Genomic DNA, 24884 nt, shown 5'->3' on the forward strand with positions numbered 1-24884 from the left:
CAGCAATCCTTTTTGGGCCACTGGGGGTCACAATATCTGCTGATTTATGCCTTGAACATTGAATGGTTTTTCGAAACAAGATTTTTCATTACACTGAATAGGTAACAGGCCTTGGTGTGAACCAATAGGTCTCTGATCGATAGAGTGGGCTCCTGCAGGGTTGAAGCAGGCCCTTGCCCCAAATAGTGACAGCAGATCAGCGTAAACAGAAAAGGAGTGCTACCACTTCCAGCCTATAGAAGAGGGTAAACTCTGCAACCAAGCAGACCACCAGAGCAGACCACTGTAGGAAAGTGGGTTTCTGTTGCAGTAACCACCCCCCACACTTTTTGCCAGCCTACGGATGCACTTTTTCTTGGTGTGCCCTGGGTCCCTGCCAATCGGGTTCCCAGGGCCTGTGTTCTTTCCCCAAAACTAAGCCAATTGGCATCTCTGGCCACCTGTCAGCCCCCTGTAAATGGTACCACAGGTACCCAGGGCACTGTGACCAGAGAAGGCCTCTAAGGGCTGCAGCACTTAGTGTGCCACCCTTAGGGGCCCTGTACCTCACACGCACACACACCCACACACACCCACACAAATGCACCCACCCACCCAAACCCACCCACCCACCCAAACCCCCTTTGCAGGCTGCGTGTCTTGGTGCAGAACAAAGTGAAGAGTCGACATGGCACACATCCGTGTTCCATGCCTACAACCCACTGCCCTGGCATATATCAGTCACCTCTCTAGCTGGGTGCCCTATGCCAGTGGTGAGGGTACAGGTGCATGAGCCCTGTACCCCTACAGTGCCTAAGTCCATTCTTAGGCATTGTAAGTGCAGTGCTGCCATTAACAGTATATGGTGCTGGGAGCTTATTACGAACTCCAGAGCACCGTAATGGCTACAAAGAAAAAACTGAGAAGTTTGGTATCAAACATCTCAGACCATTAAACCCACACTGATTCCAGTGTGGGATTTAATGGAAAAAGGCACACAGAGGGCATCTCAGAGATGCCACCTGAAAAACGACCAGCCTCTGGTGTGTTTCCTGACTGGTACACACCAGCCTGCCACCACAAGACAATGTTTATGGACCCCTAAGGTGAAAGCCCACGCTCCCTGAGCCCAGAAACAAAACCTTTCCTGGGCGGAGGTGTTCACACCTCCCCAGGCCAGAAAGAGCCATCTGTGGCAGGGGAGCTTCAAAGGCCTGGCAGCCTTTGTAATGCGACCCGCCAGTCTCTCCTGCTTTCAGGAGCAGGCCCCCTTCCTGTCTCCGCTACCTTTCTGGGAGAAGACGGGTGGGAAAAACTAGTCAGCCCAGGAGATGTGCCCACCTCTGCCAATTCCACCCCTCAGGTGGGGGAGGCAAGGTGAAGCCCACTCTCCAGTGCTCGCCATCTTGCAGATGGCAGGCACTTCCCAATCAGGACTAGGGATTGTGCTCATTTCCCCACGGTGCACCTTTTGTGCTACTTTGTGTGCCCATTTTCCCTGAACTTAACCCTTGCACTAGTGGTTTGCTGTGGTGGTGGGCTGCACTGGTGGGCAGCACTGGTTTGCTGCTCTGGTGGTTGTAAGAAACTGGCTTTACTACACGAACATGAGGTACAGTGTGTATAGAGTCCACAGACCCCAGAGGTTTGGCAGAGGTTAAAGTTAAATAGCACCTTACTCTCCAATAGTAGTAGCTTGGTCGAGCAGTAAGGCAGTATCAGAGGACAGTGAAAAGCATTTGATGTACACACTCAGTCAGCAAATGGTCTCACACACTCAAGAACTGAACTCTAGGCCAATTATTGTTGTATAAAAATATACTGCTTATATTTAGAACCAAACAAGCCTGGAACAGGTAAGCATTCAATACGTTTCAGTGATAAGTTACTGGATATAGGACAGTTTGAAAATGCAATAGGAATTATACTTTGTTTGATTTACAGGGGAGCAGTAGTATGCAACACTTACCAAATACAGTACATTGGTTACTATTAAAATTAATACTAAATTTAGGGGCGTTACAGGTAGGTAAATGGCAGGGACCTATAGGTCCCTGCCCTGGGGTGGGTACACCCCCTATCCTGCCACTTCAGTGGGAGGGGGGCAGTAGCCTAGTCCTGATTGGGCAGGGCTTCCCATCTTCAAGATGGCGAGAGCCCAGAGATGTGCTTCACCTCGCCTCCTCCACCTGAGGGGTGGGGTTGGCAGAGGCTGGCACACCCACTTTCCTTCTTTGGGGTTTCCAGCCAGTCTTCCCACCAGAGAGGGGGTCAGAACCGGTAGGGGCAAGTTGCTGAGTACAGCAAGTGGCCTGGAGAAGCTCACAAAGGCGGCATGCCTTTGAAGCTTCCCCTGCCCATCCAGGGGGAGGAGACCTAGCACCTCGCCCAGGATGTGCATTGTTGCAGGCCCAGGAGAGCGGATGGCTCTCTACCCAGGGGTCCAGCAACATGTCTGCTGTGTGGCAGCCTAGGCAGCCCCTCAGACATGATGTGGCTTGTAGGTTAGGTTCAGGGGGCATCTCTAAGATGCCCTGTGTTGTGCATTTTACATTAGATTCCACACTGGCATCAGTGTTGGATTAATGTGCTGAGAAGTTTGCTACCAAACTTCCCAGTCTTCAGTGTAGCCATTATGGGGTTGTGGAGTTCGTAATGACAAACTCCCAGCACCATATACTCTTAATGGCAGCACTGCTCTTACAGTGCCCAGGAATGGACTTGGGTATTGTAGGGGTACAGGGCTCATGCACCTGTACACTCACCACTGGCATAGGGCACCTAGCTAGAGGGGTGACTGATGTATGCTAAGGCAGTGAGTTGTAGGCATGGCACACAGGGATGTGTGACATGTTGACTCTTCACTTTGTTCTGCACCAAAACATGCAGCCTGCAAAAAAAAAAAAAAAGGTGTGTGTTTGTGTGTGTGTGTGTGTGTGTGTGTTCTAAGTGTGGCACAAAAAGTGCAGCAGCCCTTAGAGGCCTTCCCTGGTCACAGAGCCATGGGTACCTGTGGTACCATTTTCCAGGGGCCGACATGTGACCAGAGATGCCAATTGGGTTTAGGCTTAAATACAGTTTTAGGGAAAGAACACAGGCCCTGGGTACCTGATTAGCCTGGGCGCATCCATGCAGAAAGAGGGCACTTTCTCACAAGGAGCAGTTAGTGTGTCGTAGTTTGGGTGTGATAGTGGAGGCAGCTCTGTGGAAGATGCGGGGAGCGGAGGGTTCAGTGGGTGCTCCAGAGTATATACTTCTCATGGTCTTGGTGGCGTCTTCTGTGGTGACAGGGGTCCAGGCAGTGATGGTATGCTGGGTAGCATTGTTGGGGTGAGGTGTAGGATAGGTGTTAGACCTGGCACCTTGGCGTGGGTCTCCCTTCCACTTTGTCATTGTGCCTCATGTTTTTGCTGGTGTTAGCTGTTCAGAGCACTGTGCCAGTGCCACAGTGCAAGTGCTCCCTGTTGTAAATTGCTGTATTGATTGGATTCCATGATTGGCTTATTTGGTTTACTGTCAGACCCTAGTACAGTGCACCAGGAGTGCCCAGGGCTTGTATACCCAAATGCTGCTGGTGGGCTTGCGGCACTGCTTGTGCCACCCACAGAAGCGGCCTGGTAAAATGTGTCTAAGGTCTGCCATTGCAGAACCTGCGTGCAGTCTGGTACTGTCATGCTGACTGGGCAAGTGCACCCACTTGCCAGTCTGTAAACCTTCCCTTAACTTCATGTTAGTCATCCCTATGGTAGGCCCAAGGGCAGGGGGCATTGTAAGCATAAGGTAGGACAAGCCCTGATGTGTGTGGCATGTCTTAATAGTGAATTACAGCCATTTTCGTTTTTCACTATTGAAGGCTACCTGTTCTCCATAGGCCAGAATGGGCAGCTGGAATTATTACACACTATAATCCCAGCAGACTCAGAGAACATGGTAGAAATTTGAGTTTAGTATGCCTGAACTCAGAATAAGAAAATACATCTTTTAGTAAGGTTTATTTTAATATTATGTGTTTGCAAATACCGCTTTTAGAAAGCTGGTATTTACTTGCCTAACCATTCAGCCCGCCTCTGCTAGGATGTGTATCTGCTGTCTGGTTTCTGTGAGTGACAGGGCTGGGGAATTCCAGGAGACAGGCTGGGCAGCCCGGTGGCGAATAGAGAGATTATATCCAGACGGGTGGGAGGAGTACTCCTGGACTCTGAATAGGGCTGTGCCTTTCCACCACAATGCTGGCTTCAACCCCTGGGGAGCGTCTGATGTCTCTGCCCTGCACACTGAAAAGAAAAGCCAGAATCCTGTAAACAAAGTACTCCAGAACTGGGCTGAACTGGGCAAAGGCCCCCTGGCCTGAAAGGACAAAAGAATTGCAGTACAAGTATTGGGACCCTGAGCCCAAGAGATTAGATCCTGCTTGACAAGAAGAAACCTCTGCCCGACGAGAAGGAACTGGGAAAGCTGTAAGGATGAATACTGTCCCTGACCTGAGGGATTGGCCTGCAGTAGTTGGCTTGCTGCTGAAGGAGAGGAGTAAGACTACAAAGACTTTATTTTCCAACTTGTGCTTAAAGATCTCCAAGGGCTTGTGAGTGAGCCTGCCCCCTGAACGAAGTCCCAGGACCAGTGGACTTCACCCGCCTTGAGAGGAGCAGCTGAAAAACGCCGTTCTCCCCGTAGCGCTGAAGCAGAGAGAAGTGTGCGACTCATCAAGGTCGACGCGTACACGGGAAGCCCGTGCCAAGCTGTCCGGCCCGAACAACGTGACTTTGTGGCCCCCACGAGCCGTAGCTCGCAACGTGAGGGAAGGACTTCGCACCGCACCTCGCTTTCCCCCCTCCGAACCGCACTACTCAACGCGCACCCTGCCACTGATGTGGGGAGGCTGCGGCGCGTAGAGCGGCTGGGTACGTCTCGCACCATTGCAGCGTACAGTCCACTTCTCACTGCGCTCAGAGGATTACCCGAGCATCAACTCAAGGTACAGCTCGTACGCCGCAACAAACAGCAACCGCACCAAGCACCGTCCCCTCAAGCAATGCGACTCTGGGCCTCCACGAGCCGTAGCTCGCACCGTGAAAAAAGGACATCGCCTCGTGCAACGCTTTTGTTTTCACCGCTTCGTCCGTGACGAACTCTTTCATCCAAGGTACTGTGTACGACTCGCACTCTGGGTTTGAGCGCATCGGACAGAAGCGTCCGCTGCACGCTTCAGACTCTATGGGATCATTTCATCACCGTAAAGGCCGAACCGAGGAATACGAATCGCACAGACTTTAAGATACGCTTTACACAAGAATTCTTTTATTGCTCATAGTATTGTGGATACGTCTGTCGTTGTATGGTCTTGTGCTAAGCCTGATATAAAATATACTTATTTTTGATAATCCTAGTGAGGAAATATGAATTTTTATGGTCAATTATGTCCCCTATCTTAGACCCCAACGGCTCCATGTACATGCTACAAGTACATGTATGTTCCCTCCACTTCAAGCTATGAAGACGCAAATACATATGCGTCCAACGTTAACATGGCCTCTTTCAGATCTGTCATGAATGGGTCAGATATTCCGTTCCTAAGTATGCCTTGCCACCGTCTTTATATGGTATACTTTTCACGTTTTCCAGCTCTGGCAAGGTAGGCCCTGAATTCTGCCATCGAGCCTTTCCTGCTTCTGCCTCTGAATGCGCCAGCCTGGACCTGTATCTGTATCCATGACCTTTGTCTTACTTCCTGCGCGGCTAACGGTGCCTGGCCCGGCCTGTTGCCTGCCAAGACTGTATTCAGCCTTCAAGTTATCTGCTCCGCTCCTCGAGAAATGCATTCCTGTCTAGTAGTTTAGGTAAACATCCTTCCAGCTACAGAGCAAAGGGCCCGGCCTTACTGTCTCCGTGCCAGTAATTCATGGCTTCTGTTTCCATGGTAGGCCCATGCCCCTCGCATCTCATGCAGACACGTAGACGCTAATACACGCACTAGTAGTCAGTATAGGATAGCCTCTGCCTGAGAGACCTTTCCTTCTAGATAATACAGTTCCTTAAACACAAGATATTAGATACGATTTGGGATTAGGTTGTTCTGACATCCCAGACTTCTGTCTCCTCATGTAGGGCTAAAATGTCAAGTCCCCTTCACCCTCCAGTTACACGTCAATCACACGTCATGCTACTGTGCGCGCATATTTGGCAAGTATTTCTGCTGACTTTGCAGGATTCTCTTATGGATCCACCCACTTGTGTCATCATCATGAATGACGTTTCTAGTACATGCCCTCATGCACGCCTATTGTAACGCCTTTTCATTACGTATGTGTATTCTTATCTCTCTTCTCAGCTGTCACGCCTTCTGCATATGTCTTCACTGTAATGCATTTACTATATATATGACAACCTGTCAAAGTATTGCTTCTATCCCTTCCCGAACCTTAGTGGTGACGGAATACGATTGCCTGGTTCGAACCAATTCCTTTGTAAGGAATAAACCCATTTTAAAACCTCAAATACCACGGATTCTGCCTCTTATTTTTACTGAGTTATTCTTATTTAATTTTACCGCATAAATTAAGTCTAGGTAATTAAATTTACCACATAATTGGCGCCCGAACAGGGACACCTCTCACACCCCACGCGCCGGAGGTGCGTTGCAGACCCGGTCTCCTGCCACAGCCGGACGGACAACTACGCGTACCCGCAGGATTTCCTGTATCTCCCTCAGGCCAACGGGGGTGACTGAGGCTGCGATCAACACCCAGACGAGGCGGTGAGGAGTGCGGAGAATCCCGACCAGAGCCTAGCTGAGAGAGCAAGATCCGAGGTATATAGAGGCCCACCAGATTCCGAAGTTCCGAAGTATCTAAGTCACGAGTCGAGTCCAGTCCAGTTTTGTCTAGTCCAGTCCAGACTTCCGGAGGTGGGTGAAGGTGCAGCGGCAGTGTCAGCAGGAGAACTGGCCTTGGGTGGTGTTCGGTGTTGATAGCTGGTAGTTTCCTCCTGGGTTGAGTGCATGGTCCATCATCCCCTTTGGTATAGAGTCGTAGCACTGGAGGCTCGGAGGACCAGGGTTCCTGGCGCTGGTCGTGGGCGGGTCGCGAAAGGACCCAGACGGGCCACAAAAAAGTAGGAGGAGGGTGGGAACATCTGGGAGGCGGGAGGGGCCGCAGGGGCAGCAGCATGAACCGGGGAAAAATAATTTGATGAAAAAAACAAGGAAAGGAGGCAAAAACAGATAAAATAGGACAGAAAAGAAGGCAACAGCACAAATAAAATGGAAAAGAAAAGAAGGCAAAAGTACAATAGAAAGAAAAGAAAAATTAAGTAAGGCAAAAATCGGGGGGGATACAGAAAGGAGAGTCCTGGGGACTCGAACCGTGCTTAGCTGCGTGAGAGGCAGGGGCACCAGCGATCAGGGATGAGGCAGAGCTGCGTGCTGGGAGAGCAGATCCCAGGGAGTATGTTGAGAAAGCAAGCCAGCCAAGAGCTTCAAAAGCAGTGGTATAACCAAACGGTTGCCATGGTGGAGTTCAAACAAGGGCTGAGGTGTGGGAATTGGAGCCGGCGGCCCCTACAAGACAGGTGGAGTAGGCCTGACCATGTCCTTGGAAGAAAAGGGGAGGTCACCTGGCACCGGAGTCAACGCTGGTGCAGTGAACACCAAGAGGCTTCTCCTGCTTGAGTGAACACTTGGGCTCGTGTGACTTCTCCTGCTCAAGTGAACACGTGGGCTTGTGAGGCTTCCCCTGCTCGAGTGGACACGTGGGCTCGTGAGGCTTCTGCTCGAGTGGACACGTGGGCTCGTGAGGCTTCTCCTGCTCGAGTGGCCACTTGGGCTTGTGAGGCTTCTCCTGCTCGAGTGGACACATGGGCTCAGGAGGCTTCGCCTGCTCGAGTGGACACGTGGGCTCAGGAGGCTTCTCCTGCTCGAGTGGACACGTGGGCTCAGGAGGCTTCTCCTGCTCGAGTGGACACGTGGGCTCAGGAGGCTTCTCCTGCTCGAGTGGCCACGTGGGCTCAGGAGGCTTCTCCTGCTCGAGTGGCCACGTGGGCTCAGGAGGCTTCTCCTGCTCGAGTGGACACGTGGGCTCAGGAGGCTTCTCCTGCTCGAGTGGCCACGTGGGCTCAGGAGGCTTCTCCTGCTCGAGTGGCCACTTGGGCTCAGGAGGCTTCTCCTGCTCGAGTGGCCACTTGGGCTCAGGAGGCTTCTCCTGCTCGAGTGGCCACGTGGGCTCAGGAGGCTTCTCCTGCTCGAGTGGCCACGTGGGCTCAGGAGGCTTCTCCTGGTCTAGTGGACACTTGGGCCAGTCCTGCCATGAAACTGGGCTAATACTCTACGGAGTCAGTCGGTGTCAGGACTATAGACCCAGGAATGCATGGGGCCTGCAGGAGCTCCAGAAGGAATAAGAAATATCCTGCACATTTGCAGCATGCTCTTTCGTAAGGCATCCATCTTCTGTGGGATTGACGTCCGGCTGATGAACTCCGGGCACTCAGACAAGCCTCTGAATAGGCTCAGTCAGACACAGTTTACCAAGCAGTATATCCCTGGTGAGATAGACAAGTCTTACGTTGACTTCTTGCATATCCACGCAGGAACTGCATCGGTTTACAACAAAATGTGTTTTCAACATATAAATTCCATTGAATAATATGAATATTTTGTGAAGATTCTAACAGTTCCTACAAAATGTGTGAGCAACCTTGTTCGAAAGGCAACGTTTGAATGAAGCATGTGAAGTAATGTGAGCTTGATTCAGTGACATGCGATAGGGATTAATTCATCTATTGCTATTAGATGATCACAATGCGGTGCCATATATCTGTGCACGTGTTTTGTTCCCAAGTACATAAAGGGTTATTCGGGGAATCCACATTTTCACTTCACCCATCTACGGAAGGCATCTTTACATGCATATTATGTTACGTGTTTTGACATCCCATTCCATGGTTTGATTTTTAGATTAGTTCGGGGCACAAATCATCCCAGAGGGGATCTCTGCGCCGGAGCAGTCAAATACAGGTCACAATTCCAGAAGATGATTAAAGATCAGACATGCTTCTACGAGGTCATGTCAATGCACGGTTTCGCTGTAATTCTTTGAAAGCTTGAAGTGCTTGGTACAATATCAACAGCCCACTGGACTATTAACTGGAATTAGCAAGCGTGATCCTGTAACTCTTACCTTTTACTTTTGACATTGTTTTCTGCATCTTTATCTGTATCCACATTTGTGAGTTCCAGCAAAATATCTTCCTCCTGTGGGTCAAAATATCAACTATTAAGTCTCATGGTTTACAATATTCCCAACTGATGGTAATAAATTATTTGACAATGGTAAATTCAAAAACAAAACCACTCGCACAGTTCATTTCTACTCACCGGGTCACAGTGACCACTCTGAGCCCAGCAAGGCAGCGCCGAGACAGACGGGCAGCACTGGTGCCGAGACGGGAACATACCTTGCATGGAAATGGCTGTATGCCCTTGCATGGAGTGAAAGTGGTATCCTGACTTTTCATATGGCCCAGCAAACACGCTAATCTAGCCCTGTCCATAGTAAAGACAAGTTCCAGAATCTGCTCTGAGAGCTGGATTAGGGACATGGGATTACTCTTCAAGTCCTAGGTTGGTTATATACAGGGCCACTGGAATTATGAGATTGTGCGGCCTCGGGTATTTTTGCATAGTTCGATTTGCCTTCGGAGATTTTAGCTTTAAATCCTGGTGTCGTATGTTCGGGGCAATTGGACCAGTTTTCCCCCGTTCTGCCACGGACGTGCCTTTGGTTTTCCTTTAAACTGAGTGGCAGTTGGACGTTTGTGAATGCCCTTTGGGCCAATAGCCCCCTTGAGGCCACTGATCACTGTGCCAATACACGGAGGATTCAGGCTGCATTAATAAGAAAAATGCTACCTTACCCAGTATGCATCTGTTCTTGGCATGTAGAGCTGTATATTCACATGCTGTGCATAGATCGGCATCTAGTGTTGGGTCCATATGTTTGCACTTTGTATTTGTTCAAAGAAGTCTTTCCAGTCGGGAGGTAGGCAACTCCTCCTTTCGGTGATAGTGTGCATGGGCATCGGCTCCATTGTTAGATTTTTTTCCCGCAGAAGGTGCTAATGGAGTTAGTAAGAGTAGTAAAAGGAGATGTCCATGAATGCATGCATCTAAGTAAGATGCTACTGCAACAGGTATAAGTACCTGGGTGGGCGCATAGGACTCGACAGCTCTATATGCAAAGAACAGATGCATACTGGTAAGTAGCATTTTCCGTTTCAGGCGTTTGAGCTGTAGATCATTTGCTGAGCACAGACTAAATAACAGTTATCTCCCAAAGCGGTGGCTAACCTGTATCTGGTGCAGTGGTTTGAAATAGTGTACGTAAAACTGCCTGGCCCACTCTGGCTTCTTGTCTCGCTAACACATCTACACAATAGTGTTTTGTGAATGTGTGAGGTGTAGACCATGTTGTAGCTTTGCATGTGTCATCTAAGGGTATATTCCCTAAGAATGCCATAGAAGCCCCTAGTTTGCCTGTAGAATGTGCACTGGCCGGAACTGTTCACGTAAGTTTTGCTTTTGCAGAGCACATGTGAATGCACTGCACTATCCACCTTGCAAAACCCGATTTTGATATTGGATTGACTTTATGTGGTGGAGCAAAAGCGACAAAAAGTTGCTTAATCTTTCTAAAAGGTTTTGTTCTTTCGATGTAATATAGTTACGCTCTTGACATCTAAGGTATGGAGAGCACGTTCTGCTACAGAATCTGGTTGAGGTAAGAACACCAGCAACTCAACAGATTGGTTCATATGAAAGGCAGAAATGACTTTAGGTATAAATTTGGGGTTAGACCCAAGAACCACTTTGTTTTGATGTATTTGTAAAAATGGTTCTTCTGCTGTTAGTGCCTGAAGCTTACCCACTCTCCTTAGAGATGCGATAGCTATGAGGAAAGCTACCTTCCAAGTGAGAAATTGCAGTTCACATCTATGCAATGGCTCGAAAGGTGGACCGATCAGTCTTGTAAGAACAATGTTGAGATTCCACACTGGAGCAGTTGGAAGTCTGGGGGGGGAATGACTAGTCCTTCCATGAAAGCCTTAATTGCAAGAACTCTAAAAAGCGAAAAATGTCTGTTCTGCACATATGCAGCTATCGAAGCAAGATGCAAGTGTGTGGATGTATACGCTAAATTGGAACGCTGTAGATTTAATAAATAACAAATGATGTTTTGGATCGAAGTGTCAAGCGGATTGACTTGATTGTTATTACAATAAATCACAAACTGCTTCCATTTTGCTGCATAGCATGCTCTTGTGTAGGGCGTCTAGCCTCCTTGATATTCATGCAGTCTGGGGGAAGATGGAGGTGGTCAAACTAAGATTTCAGGTGCCAGATCGCAAGGTTGGGATCTGGATGCCTTATCTCTCCATTTGTTCTGAATGAGATCGCGAGTGAGATGGAGTTTTTGGTGGGGAACTACAGATAACTTGTGAGAAAGTGCCATCTTTCTTGCATGGTATGCCCCCACTTTTTGCTGAATGTACTTTGAGTGTGCCCTGGACTCCTGCCAATCAGGTGCCCAGGGCCTATGTACCTTCCCTAGAAACACAAAACCCAAATTGGCAAACCCAGGGTACGTCAGCCCCTGGTAAATGGTACCGTAGGTACCCAGGGCCTTGTGACCAGGGAAGGCCTCTAAGGGCTGCAGCACTCATTGTGCCACCCTTAGAGGCCCTGTACCCTTACACACACTCTGCCCTTGCAGGCTGGGTGTCTGGGTGCAAGACAAAACAAAGTCGACATGGCACACATCCCTGAGTGCCATGCCCATCACCTACACTGCCATGGCATACATCAGCCACCCCTCTAGCTGGGTGCCCTATGCGAATGGTGTGGGCACAGGAGCAGGAGCCCTGTGCCCCTACAGGACCCAGGTCCATTCCTGGGCACTGTAAGTGCAGTGCTGCCACTTAAGAGTACATGGTGCTGAGAGCTCGTCAAACACGAACTCCACAGCACCATAATAGCAACACTGAAGAATGAGAAGTTTGGTATCAAACTTCTCAGCACATTAAACCCACACTGATGTCAGTGTGGGATTTAATGTACCAAGCACCCCAGAGGGCATCTTAGAGATGCCCCCTAAAACCTAACCTACAATCCACGTCTGCTCTGAGGCTGCCCAGGCTGCCACACAGCAGACATGTTGCTGGACCCCTGGGTAGGAGAGCCCCTGCTCTCCTGGGCCTGCAACAATGCACATCCTGGGCGAGGTGCTAAATCTCCTCCCCCAGGATGGGCAGGGGGAAGCTTCAAAGGCATGCCGCCTCTGTGAGCTTCCCCAGACCACTGCAACCCGCCACTTTGGCGGGAAGTTTGGCCGGAAACCCCAAATAAGGACAGGGGATGTGCCAGCCTGCCAACCCTACCCCTCAGGTGGGGGAGGCGAGGTGAAGCACATCTCCGGGCTCTCGCCATCTTGAAGATGGGAAGCCCTGCCCTATCAGGACTAGGCTACTGCCACCCTCCCACAGGAGAAAGGCAGGATAGGGGGTGTACCCACCCCAGGACAGGGACCCATTGGTCCCTGCCCTTCACCTACCTGCAACGCCCCTAAATCTAGTATTTAGGGACACCCTGAACCTTCCTTCCCCAAAATCCAAAGAAGAGATAGAAGACCTGCCCTGCAGCTGCTAAGAAGAGGAAGACCAACTGCTTTGGCCCCAGCACTTCCGGCCTGTTGACCCTCGAACCTGCTCCTGCTCCAACCCGGCATCTCTTGTGGCCAGCAACCTCGCAAACCACGGAGGACCTGGCTACCTTTTTACTCTAAACCCCTGGGACTCCAATGAGTAGAGGCTCTACTCAAAATCTACTTCTAATCCCTGGCAGCAGCCCGGAACCCCGAACCCTTCACACTCTGCACCCCCCAAGCCTGGGCTGTGCCGGAGTGAACAAAGACCACGAGGACGACCCCACGGCGACTGTGACACAGAGTCCGGCACCCAAGGACCTCCCTCGACACTCCTGAAGAAGCCTGCAGCCTCAGAACCAGGTGCCCCCCCCCAACCGTGATCAACAGAGAGTAAGATTTCCCAACACCAAAAGGCACCCCTGCACCTGGCGCTCCGCTGCCCCCTGTGCCCAATCCCGGGGTACCTACCTATCCTCCAACTTACCTCTCGAAGTAGTGGTGGCACCTGAAGAATCTTCGTCCCGAGCTTGCAGTCTTTCCCATTGAAATCAATCGAGCGCCCGAAGGCTCAAAAGCACCCTGCACCCAGCCGCCCGAGTGGCCCTGGCAGTGCAATCTCTACACCTATCTACTTCCCCACTTGCCCCGAGTAAGTGACCAGGGTTCCAGCTCCCACAGCCGCGTTGCCTGCTAGTCAGCAGCCACCAACCAAGGCCCCCCTACCTCTCATATGATAACATTGGGCCCAACTCTCACTGCACCCGGACGCCCTAGTCGCTGAGGGTGAACCAACTGTACCTACCTGACCCTGGGAGACCCCCCCGAGTCTATGCCCAGAACCTTAACTCTGCCAGTCGAGTACTTACCTTTAAACCGATAAATTTTCTCCATAGGGTAACATTGACTGGCTTTTCCTGAAATTTCTTCCAAGTGTGAACTTTTCAAAACTTAAAATATTCATCAAAAATCAGCCGAGTAACGATAACGAAAATACTCACCTGCTCTTAGGTGAGCTCCCAGTGCTGGATCTTGGTGCCCAGCACTGACTCTGAAAAATACTTACAACTGTACTTCTCAGTGACCCAATTTTCTCCCATAGGAAATCATTGACTTTTTCTGTGAAATTTCTTCGAAGTGTCAATTTCTGCAATCTTTAAATATTCTTTAAAAATCGTATAATTTCTGAAAACGTAATAACTTACCTGTTTTGGATAAAGGTCCCAGTACTGGATTACAAAAGTAACAAGAACATACTATACCTGCAACTTGAATTTTCTGCAATAGGCAATCATTGACTGTTTTCTATGAAATATTTTCTAAGTGTCAACTTTTTAATTAAATCACGGGGGAAAACAAGATACTGAGGAAATTAGTCGCTCTCCCCCAAAACACACCTGTGACCTTCCTAATGCTCGATATGGGCATAAAACGAATTGGTCAAAGGGCTGTTTGGATGACCTTGTCATATTGGATAAGAATATGGACGACAGAGGAACTTTATACCTACGGACAAGCATTGAGTGAACTTCTGGCCCTTGACACATGTTAGTTTCCCGTGGTTGATCCATATTCGTAAATGGTTATTGGATCTGGGTTTGAGCAGGTTTTGGGAATACCCGAACTTGCTGATCCCTGACTCAAAACAGGAAATTAAGACAATTTACTGGAATTTTATTAGGCACAATGTTATTTTGAATTGTGGAGCTGGTACACTTACTACTCAATTTCTGATGTTTAAAATAATCCCCTACTGTGAGAAAGTGGCTCTGTATATACTGTTCCCTAATAGGTACAGGGTGTACAGAGTCCACAGTCCCCCAGAGGCTGATAGAGGTCAAAGTTAGGTATGACCTTACTCTCAAAAGTGGTAGCTTGGTCGAGCAGTAAGGCAGTACCAGAGGACAGTGTAAAGCATTTATTGTACACACTCAGTCAGCAAATGGTTTCACACACTCCATAACTGAACTCTAGGCCAATGGTTTATATATAAAAAATATATGCTTGTTTTATTTTTAGAACCACAAAGGGGATAAAAATATACTTTCTCAGAATGAGAGGTTGAATATAAATACTTTTGCCTTAAGCAATAAATTTATGTAAACAGTCACAGTTGGTTGCAATAAACAATCCTATTTCCTAAACATAACAATGCATTGAGCTCAATGGTAAATTCAGGTTATTTGTAATAAATTACTTTTCAGATTACTTTTGGAATTCCAGGTCTGGCTCCTAGATCCAGCCTTGGGTCAGTATTCAGAATCAAGTGATGAAAGTCGACGTAATAACTGTAATGATTTTTAAATAATATTTAGCTATTTCAAAAGTTAGCACTTAGAAAATATTTCAAAGAAAACATTCAATGGATCTCTATGGCAAGAAATTCAAATTGCAGGTAGAGTACTTTATCGTTACTTTAGTAATCCAGGACTGGGTACCTAGACCCAGGACTGGGGTCCTTATCAAAAGCAGGTAAGTAATTTCGTTTGCAGAAATGGTATGATTTTAAAAGAATATTTCAAATTTGCAAAAATAGACACTTAGAAGAAATTTCACAGAAAAGCAGACAATGGTTTCCTATGGGAGAAAAATGAGTTAGAGGTAAGTATAGTTGTGGACACTCTTCAGAGTCAGGGCTGGGCACCAAGATCCAGCACTGGGAGCTCACCTAGGAGCAGGTGAGTAAATTCGTTTTTGTCACTTGGCTGATTTTTGGTGAATATTTGCAGTTTTGAAAAGTTCACACTTAGAAGATTTTTGAAGAAAAAGCCAGTCAATGTTACCCTATGAGGAAAATGAAGTTAGCGGTTTAAGGGTAAGTACTTGACTGGCAGAGTTGAAATTCCGGGCATAGACTCAGGGGTCCCCCAGTGTCAGGTAGGTACAGTTGGTTCACCCTCAGCGGTTTCAGGACGGCCGGGTGCAGAGAGAGTTAGGCCCAATGTTATCCTATGAGGGATAGGGGGGCCTTGGTTGGTGGCTGCTGTCTGGCAAGCCACACGGCTGTGGGAGCTGGGCTCCTGGTCACTTATTCAGGGCAAGTGGGGAAGTAGGTTAGTGTAGAGAGTGTACTGCCAGGGCCACTCGGGCGGCTGGGTGCAGGGTGCTTTTGAGCCGTCGGGCGCTCAATGGAAATCAATGGGAATGTTCCGGTTTGGAAAAAGGCTGCAAGCTCGGGGACGAGGATGCTTCAGGTGCCACCACCACTTCGAGAGGTAAGTTGGGTAGTTGTAGGTTAGGTGGGTACCCCGGGATTGGGCACAGGGGCCGCAGGGCGCCGGGTGCAGGGGTGCCTTTTGATGTCGGAAATCTTACCCTCTTGTTAATCGCGGTTGGGGTGGCACTCTGTTCTGAGGCTGCAGGCTTCTTCCGGAATGTCAGGGGGGGTCCTTGGGTGCCGGACTCGGGGTCACAGTCGCCGTGGGGTCGTCCTCTGGGTCTTTGTCCACTCCGGCACTGGCCAGGCTTGGCTGGTGCAGAGTGTGTTGGGTCCGCGGTTCCGGGCTGCTGCCAGGGGTTAAAAATAGGTTTCTTGAGTAGAGCCTCTACTCATGGGAGTCCCAGGGGCTTAGAGCCAAAAGGTAGCCAGGTCCTCCGGGGTTGGTGAGGTTGCTGGCCACGAAAGATGCCGCGCTGGTGCAGGTTCGAGAGTCGACAGGCCGGTAGGGCTGGGGCCAAAGCAGTTGGTGTCTTCTTCTCTTTTTAGCAGCTGCAGGGCAGGTCCTTGTTCTTCTTGCTCTTCTTGTAGTTTTCTATCTGGAATCTGAGGAAGGAAGGTTCAGGGTGCCCCTAAATACTAGACTTAGGGGCGTTACAGGTAGGTGAAGGTCAGGGACCAATGGGTCCTTGTCCTGGGGTGGGTACACCCCCTATCCTGCCCCTCTCCTGTGGGAGGAGGGCAGTAGCCTAATCCTGATAGGGTAGGGCCTCCCATCTTCAAGATGGTGAGAGCCCGGAGATGTGCTTCACCTCGCCTCCCCCACCTGAGGGGTGGGGTGGGCAGGCTGGCACATCCCCTGTCCTTGTATGGGGTTTCCGGCCAAGCTTCCCGCCAGAGTGGGGGGTTGCAGTGGCCTGGGGAAACTCCTAGAGGCGGCAGGCCTTTGAAGCTTCCCCTTGCTCATCCTGGGGGAGGAGATTTATCACCTCACCCAGGATGTGCAGTGTTGCAGGCCCGGGAGAGCAGGGGCTCTCCCACCCAGGGGTCCAGCAACGTGTCTGCTGTGTGGCAGCCTGGGCAGCCTCAGAGCAGACGTGGATTGTAGGTTAGTTGTAAGGGGGCATCTCTAAGATGCCCTCTGGGGTGCTCGGTACATTAAATCTCACACTGGCATCAGTGTGGGTTTAATGTGCTGAGAAGTTTGATACCAAACTTCCCAGTCTTTAGTGTTGCCATTATGGTGCTGTGGAGCTCGTGTTTGACGAGCTCTCAGCACCATGTACTCTTAAATGGCAGCATTGCACTTACAGTGCCCGGGAATGGACCTGGGTACTGTAGGGGCACAGGGCTCCTGCTCCTGTGCCCACACCATGGGCATAAGGCACCCAGCCAGAGGGGTGACTGACATATGCCTTGGCAGTGTGGGTGTTGGGCATGGCACACAGAAACGTGTGCCATGTCGACTCTTCATTTTGTCCTGCACCCAGACACTCAGCCTGCAAAGGCAGTGTGTGTGTAAGGGTACAGGGCCCCTAAGGGTGGCACAATGAGTGCTGCAGCCCTTAGCCCTTCCCTGGTCACAAGGCCCTGGGTACCTAGGGTACTATTTACTAGGGGCTGACATGTGGCCAGGGTTTGCCAATTTGGAGTTTGTGTGTTTTAAGGAAGGGACATAGGCCCTGGGCAGGAGTCCAGGGTACACTCAGTCAAGGTACATTCAGCAATTTAGCAAAAAGTGGGGGCATACCATGCAAGAAAGATGGCACTTTCTCACACCTACTTTGAACAATTCTTAAATGAGATTGAACCCCTACTTGCCAAGGTACTGTAGCTAAAATTTAGGTACGGTACTCTCCAGATTAAGTCTTTTACCTCTAAGTGGGGGTCAGCTCAGAAAGGGGAATGGACTGTAGGTGCACCCAGCGCCACTCAGGAAGTAAAGAGGATGTCGCGCATGTTTTATTCTTCTGCCCTGTATAGAGACACTATAGAGACAAATGGATAAAACCCTTGGGCAGGAAATTATGTATCAGGAAATATAGTGAAATGCTGCGCATTCTAAGAACGGACACCTCAAAGCTCATTGTATTTGGCATCAGTAGATTTTTATTGGCTGTCAATTTCATTAGGACAAAGAAAGGGCTCAAATTTAACTATGAATTTTATAATATATTGTAATCATATGAGATTTATATGGAAAAGCAAACGCTGAATTGTTAATTGTTGATGATTGTATATAAATATATACTGGGAGGGTTACGATTATACGATGCTATGCAAAAGGTATAACCTTCTTATCCTGCGCTTTGCACTTTATGGAAACAATTAGCCTTTGGCTATTTGCACAACTTGGCCTTGAATTATTATTGAGTAACCCATATGCTAAAGTATTACGAATGTTAAAGTATCTACGCACTATGCACTTTGATTCCTAGGGAAACAATTATGTTGCTGCTTACGATATTGCAAGGTCTTACCCACTGCAATGTGAATTATTAATGGATGGACTAAAGTTTTGCACATGTATAAATAGATTTCTTATTTTTACGTCTTTGTATTTATGCTTTTATGATTCTTTGAATCGAATAAAGATGCTATTAAAACTATAAAAAAAATAGAAAAATATTGTCTAAAAATCATCACAGTAATTAAGTCGACTTTTATCACTTGATTCCAAGTACTGACCCAGGACTGAATCTAGGATCCAGTCCTGGAAATCCAAAAGTAATCCTAAAAGTAATCTGTTACAAATAACTTGAAACTTCCATTGAACTCCATGCATTATTGTGTTTAAAATAGTGTTGCCTATTGCAACCACTTGTAACTTTCTACAAAAGTCAATTGCATATTTCAAAAGTATTTATATAAAGCATCTCATTCTGAGAAAGTATATTTTAATACCTATTGTTGGTTCTAAAATAAAACAGACATTTTTTTTATATAAACCATTGGCCTAGAGTTCAGTTCTTGAGTATGTGAGACCATTTTCTGACTGTACAACAAATGCTTTACACTGTCCTCTGATACTGCCTTACTGCTCGACCAAGCTACCACTTTAGAGAGTAAGGTTATATCTAACTTTAACCTCTGCCAAACCCTTGGGGACTGTGGACTCTGTACACACTGTACCTATTTGGGAACAGTATATACAGAGCCACTTTCTCACAGAGGCGATAAGAGATGAATGGAAAACCGCAATCAAGAACAATACAGTCATTGGATGACAGCCTGCCCAGTTACCTGTTAAAATATTCCAATTTCTCGGTACTGTAGACCTGAACATGCATTTAGACAAGTCAGAGGACCATCAAGCCTCCCATCTCTCGGAAATTATGTCCGCTTGGAACATGAAGCATTTTGTGCATCAACCTATCCACTCTGCGGGTCATCTGCTCGATCAAATCTTTTCCAAAGGCTTTATGAAGGTTGTAGAAGTTCTGAGCAACACCTGATCGTATGATCCAACGGTGTATTTCTGCTGGTCATTGGAACATGACCCCAGATGCAGATGGCCTTACGCTGTACTCCTTTATCGTAACTGGGCCAAGGTTAAGACCGAGGAAACCCCCTCTTTACTAAACACTGCTCTGGTGCTCGCTGGTAATATTGAAACAGATGCACTTGTAGTTAATACCTGGTAAAGAAATACGGCGCTGCCCACTTCCACCACTACTGTTTATGTTGGCACTGGAGCCCCTGGCTCTACGGTTACGTAGGGATACACGGGAATTGGGTATAGAGGTAGGGTCTACAACACACCTGGTCTCCTCATATGCGGATGACGTTGTCCTTTATATCAAAGAGCTTTGGTCCGATCTGGCTCCCCTGGCGGAGATATTTGGCACCTTTGAGCATATATCGGGACTGGCCATTAACCCGGCGAAGTCACATGCCTTTTTCTTTTGCGAACACACCTTGCCCACAGAAATCGCATTTGGATCCACGACACTAAAGGTGGCTCCACATACGTTTAAGTATCTGGGCATTCATGTATACAGGACCCCGGCTGACATGCTGGAAGGTAACCTTAACAAAGCAATTAGAGCCATGCGTTCTAGCGTTGCATTTTGGACCACGCTACCTCTGTCGGTGATGGGCGGAGTCGCTATAACGAAGATGGTGCTTCTCCCGCGACTGATTTACTATTTCACAAATCTGCCTCTATTGGGCCCACAAACTTCCTTTAAACACTAACACCTTACTTATGGACCTCGTCTGGGGGAAAGGGAGGCGACGGAGAAGTCTTAAAAAAGCTTCAGCTAGGTACGAGAAGGGGAGGGTTAGGAGTGCCGGATCTTAGAGCGTATTATTACGCCTGCCAGTTGCAATGGTTATCTTATTGGACGGCAGGGCGCAATCTGCAAGAAGGAATATGCTACTTACCAGTATGCATCTGTTCTTGGCATGTAGAGCTGCAGATCTACACACTGTGCATAGATCGCCATCTGGTGTTTGGCCCGGATGTTTGCACTTGTTTTTGTCCTGGAAAGTCTTTGGAAGTCACAAGGTATGTGACTCCTCCTTTGGATCATAGCGCGCATGGGCATCAGCTCCATCCTCAGATTGTTTCTCGCCAGCAGGGAAATGATGGAGCTTTGTAAGAAACAGGAAAGATGCCCATGTATGCTGTATCTAAATAGGATAAAACTATAACAGATAAAGGTAGCTGGGGAGGCAGGTGGGCGTGTGTAGATCTGCAGCTCTACATGCCAAGAACAGATGCATACTGGTAAGTAGCATATTCCTTTTGAGGCATATGAGCTGCAGATTACACACTATGCATAGATTGTAAAGCAGTATCCCCTCCTAGCGACGACCACCAGTATCTGTTGCAGTAGTCTGAAATAGTGTTTTGAGTACAGTCTGGCCCACACTAGCCTGCTTAGTTTGCACATCGACACAATAGTGTTTTGTGAATGTGTGCGGTGTAGACCATGGAGCTGCTCTGCAGATATCATCTAAGGGAATGTTCCCTAAAGAGGCCATTGAAGCCCCTGTCTTTCGGGTAGAGTGGGCTTTAGGAGGAACAGATAATGTACGTTTTGCTTTGTGGTAACAAATCTGTATGCATTTGACAATCCACCTAGCTATCCCAGATTTTGATATGGGGTTGCCCTTGTGTGGTGGTGAGAAAGACACTAAAGTTGTTGGTCTTACGAAAGGGTTGTGTTCTCTCGATGTAGTACAGCAGTGCTCTTTTGACATCTAAGGTATGAAGAGCTCTTTCTGCGACTGTTTGTGGCTGCGAGAAGAATACGGGCAGCTCCAGAGATTGATTGAGGTGGAAGGGAGAAATGATTTTGGGATTAGTTCGGAGAACAACCTTATTATGATGCATCAGCAGAAAGGGTTCATGAATGGTTAGTTTTTGTAGTTCTCTAACTCTTCATAGAGAAGTAATGGCTACGAGGAAAGCAACTTTCCATGTCAAGAATTGTAGCTCACATTTATGTAAAGGTTCAAATGGAGGCCCCATTAGTCTTGAGAACGAAGCTTAAATTCCACACAGGGGAAGGTGGTACTCTGGGGGGAATTATTCTTTTGAGTCCCTCCATAAAGGCCTTTATGGCAGGTACTCAAAAGTGAGAGATGCTGTCTATTTTGTAGATATGCTGCTATGGCAGCAAGATGCAGTCTAATAGACGTGTAGGCTAAATTGCATGTTTGAAGGTGTAGTACATAGCCGAAGATGTGTTGGATAGACACATCTAGGGGATTGATGTTATGATGACAATATATTACAAAACGTTTCCACTTGGCTGCATAGCATGCTCTAGTGGTAGGCCGTCTAGCTTCTTTGATGACGTTCATACAGTCAGGAGGAAGGTTAAGGTAATCAAATTCTAGGACTTCATGAGCCAGATCGCTAGGTTGAGCTGAGCTGGGTCTGGGTGTCTGGTCTCTCCACGGTTCTGTGTTAAGAGGCGTGGGGAGAGGTATAACTTCTGGTGTGGAACTACGGAGAGTTCCAGCAATGTGGTGTTCCACGGTGGTCTGGCCCAAATTGGAGCAATTAGGATGAGAGTTAAGGAATGTTGCTGTAGTTTGAGCACTAATGGAATGAGTGGGAGAGGCGGAAAGGCGTACACAAATCTGCCTAACCAGTTCATCCATATCGCATTGCCTTTGGACAATGGGTGTGGATATCTGGCGGCGAAGCTTGGGCATTTGCCGTTTTTGTGTGTGGCGAAGAGGTCTATCTGTGGTTGCCCCCACGTTTGAAAAAACGGTTGAAGAACTTGCGGATGAAGTTACCACTCGTGGATCTGTTGTGTTTGACGGCTCAACAGATCGGCTATGGTGTTTGACTCCTGGGATATGTTGGGCTAGGAGAAAAATGTTCTGAGGTATAGCCCACCTCCATATGCTCTGTGCGAGCTGAGAGCTGCAGAGAGTGTGTCCGCCTTCTTTTTGTATGTAGTACAGGACTGTCATGTTGTCGGTGCGGACTAAGACAGTCTTGCCTGATATTTGTTTTTGATATGCTTTTAAGGCTAGGAATATGGCTAGTAACTCCAGGTGGTTGATGTGGAGTAACTTTTGTTGAGGTGTCCACCTGCCCTGCAAGGTGTGATGTAGTAGGTGAGCTCCCCAGCCGGAGAGCGATGCATCCACTGTCAGTACTATCTGAGGAACCGGGTCCAGGAACTGTCGCCAATTTGGAAAGGTTCTTGGTGTTCCAACACTGCAGAGAGCGATGGGTACGACTGTCTACCAACACCAGATCTGTCAATTAACCCTGGGCCTGGTTTCGTTGGCGCGCTAAGCACTCTTGGAGAGGACGCATCTGGAGTCTTGCGTGAGGTACTATGAATATGCAAGAGGCCATCATCCCCATCAGTTGCATGAACACTCGAGCTTGAAGAGTGTGTTCGGGTTGGAATTTGGTGAGAAGAGCCTGCATGCCTGGCGGGACTGGGGTAGGCTAGCGCTTTTGAGGTGTCTATGGTGGCACCATGGTATTGTTTTACTTGGGACGGTTGCAGATGGGACTTGGTGTGGTTTACTGTGAACCCCAGGTCGTGGAGTAGTTGGATAGTGGCGTGAGTGTGTTGTACACACTGGTGGTATGAGCTGGCTTTTATGAGCCAGTCTTCCAGATATGGGAAGACGTGAATGTGTTGTCTTCTTAGGTGTGCTGCGAACACCGCTAAGCACGTGGTGCTGTTGTGACTCCAAATGGGAGTACTTTGAATTGATAGTGCTGACCGTCCACTATGAATCTGAGATACTTCCTGTGATCGGTGTGAATGGGAATGTGGAAATAGGCGTCCTTGAAGTCTAGGGTAGCAAGGAAGTCACCCTGTGAAAACAGAGGAAGGACCTGTTGGAAATGGTCTGAGTGTATGTATAGGTTTAGGGGTCTGGGGTCAGAGGTCTAGAATAGGCCTTAGAGAGCTGTCCTTATTTGGTATGAGAAAATACAGGAACTAAACTCCATTGTTTTGTTGGTGCAGGGGAACTGGTTCTATTGCACTTTTTTGTACGAGGCAGAATACCTCCTGCTTTAGCAGTAACAAATGTTCTTGTGACATTGGACGCTGTTTGGGTGGTATGTTTGGGGGGGGGGGTAGATGTTAGTTCGAGACAGTACCCTGATTGAATTATCTGTTGCACCCACCTGTCTGAGGTGATGCTGGTCCAGACAGGAAGAAATTGTTGGAGTCTTTGTGAGAAAGTGGCTCTGTATATACTGTTCCCTAATAGGTACAGGGTGTACAGAGTCCACAGTCCCCCAGAGGCTGATAGAGGTCAAAGTTAGGTATGACCTTACTCTCAAAAGTGGTAGCTTGGTCGAGCAGTAAGGCAGTACCAGAGGACAGTGTAAAGCATTTATTGTACACACTCAGTCAGCAAATGGTTTCACACACTCAATAACTGAACTCTAGGCCAATGGTTTGTATATATAAAATATATGCTTGTTTTATTTTTAGAACCACAAAGGGGGTAAATATATACTTTCTCAGAATGAGAGGTTGAATATAAATACTTTTGTTTTAAGCAATAAATTTGTGTAAACAGTCACAGTTGGTTGCAATAAACAATCCTATTTCCTAAACATAACAATGCATTGAGCTCAATGGTCAATTCAGGTTATTTGTAATAAATTACTTTTCAGATTACTTTTGGAATTCCAGATCTGGCTCCTAGAACCAGCCTGGGGTCAGTATTCAGAATCAAGTGATGAAAGTCGACTTAATAACTGTAATGATTTTTAAATAATATTTAGCTATTTCAAAAGTTAGCACATTCAATGGATCTCTATGGCAAGAAATTCAAATTGCAGGTAGAGTACTTTATCGTTACTTTAGTAATCCAGGACTGGGTGCCTAGACCCAGGACTGGGGTCCTTATCAAAAGCAGGTAAGTAATTTCGTTTGCAGTAATGGTACAATTTTAAAAGAATATTTCAAATTTGCAAAAGTAGACACTTAGAAGAAATTTCACAGAAAAGCAGACAATGGTTTCCTATGGGAGAAAAATGAGTTAGAGGTAAGTATAGTTGTGGACACTTTTCAGAGTCAGGGCTGGGCACCAAGATCCAGCACTGGGAGCTCACCTAGGAGCAGGTGAGTAAATTCGTTTTTGTCACTTGGCTGATTTTTGGTGAATTTTTGCAGTTTAGAAAAGTTCACACTTAGAAGATTTTTGACGAAAAAGCCAGTCAATGTTACCCTATGAGGAAAACGAAGTTAGCGGTTTAAGGGTAAGTACTCAACTGGTAGTGTTGAAATTCCGGGCATGGACTCAGGGGTCCCCCAGTGTCAGGTAGGTACAGTTGGTTCACCCTCAGCGGTTTCAGGACGGCCAGGTGCAGAGAGAGTTGGGCCCAATGTTATCCTATGAGGGATAGGGGGGCCTTGGTTGGTGGCTGCTGTCTGGCAAGCCACGCGGCTGTGGGAGCTGGGCTCCTGGTCACTTACTCAGGGCAAGTGGGGAAGTAGGTTAGTGTAGAGAGGGCACTGCCAGGGCCACTCGGGCGGCTGGGTGCAGGGTGCTTTTGAGCCTTAGGGCGCTCAATGGAAATCAATGGGAATGTTCCGGTTTGGAAAGAG

The 24884-nt window shown here is 48.0% G+C and overlaps 1 protein-coding gene across 4 annotated transcripts in view; it reads right to left on the reverse strand.

Annotated features, from left to right (window-relative positions):
* The window catches only part of FAM13B (family with sequence similarity 13 member B), a 446070-nt gene that overhangs the window by 257916 nt on the left and 163270 nt on the right, over positions 1-24884 (reverse strand). For all 4 annotated transcript variants that reach the window (XM_085630302.1, XM_085630303.1, XM_085630304.1 and 1 more), the window contains one exon: positions 9150-9223. In XM_085630302.1, coding sequence (XP_085486428.1) covers positions 9150-9223 — 74 coding nt within the window. The remainder of the gene's footprint in view (positions 1-9149; positions 9224-24884) is intronic.

Source organism: Triturus cristatus, chromosome 10, assembly GCF_964204655.1.
Source record: "Triturus cristatus chromosome 10, aTriCri1.1, whole genome shotgun sequence".
Lineage (NCBI taxonomy): Eukaryota > Metazoa > Chordata > Amphibia > Caudata > Salamandridae > Triturus > Triturus cristatus.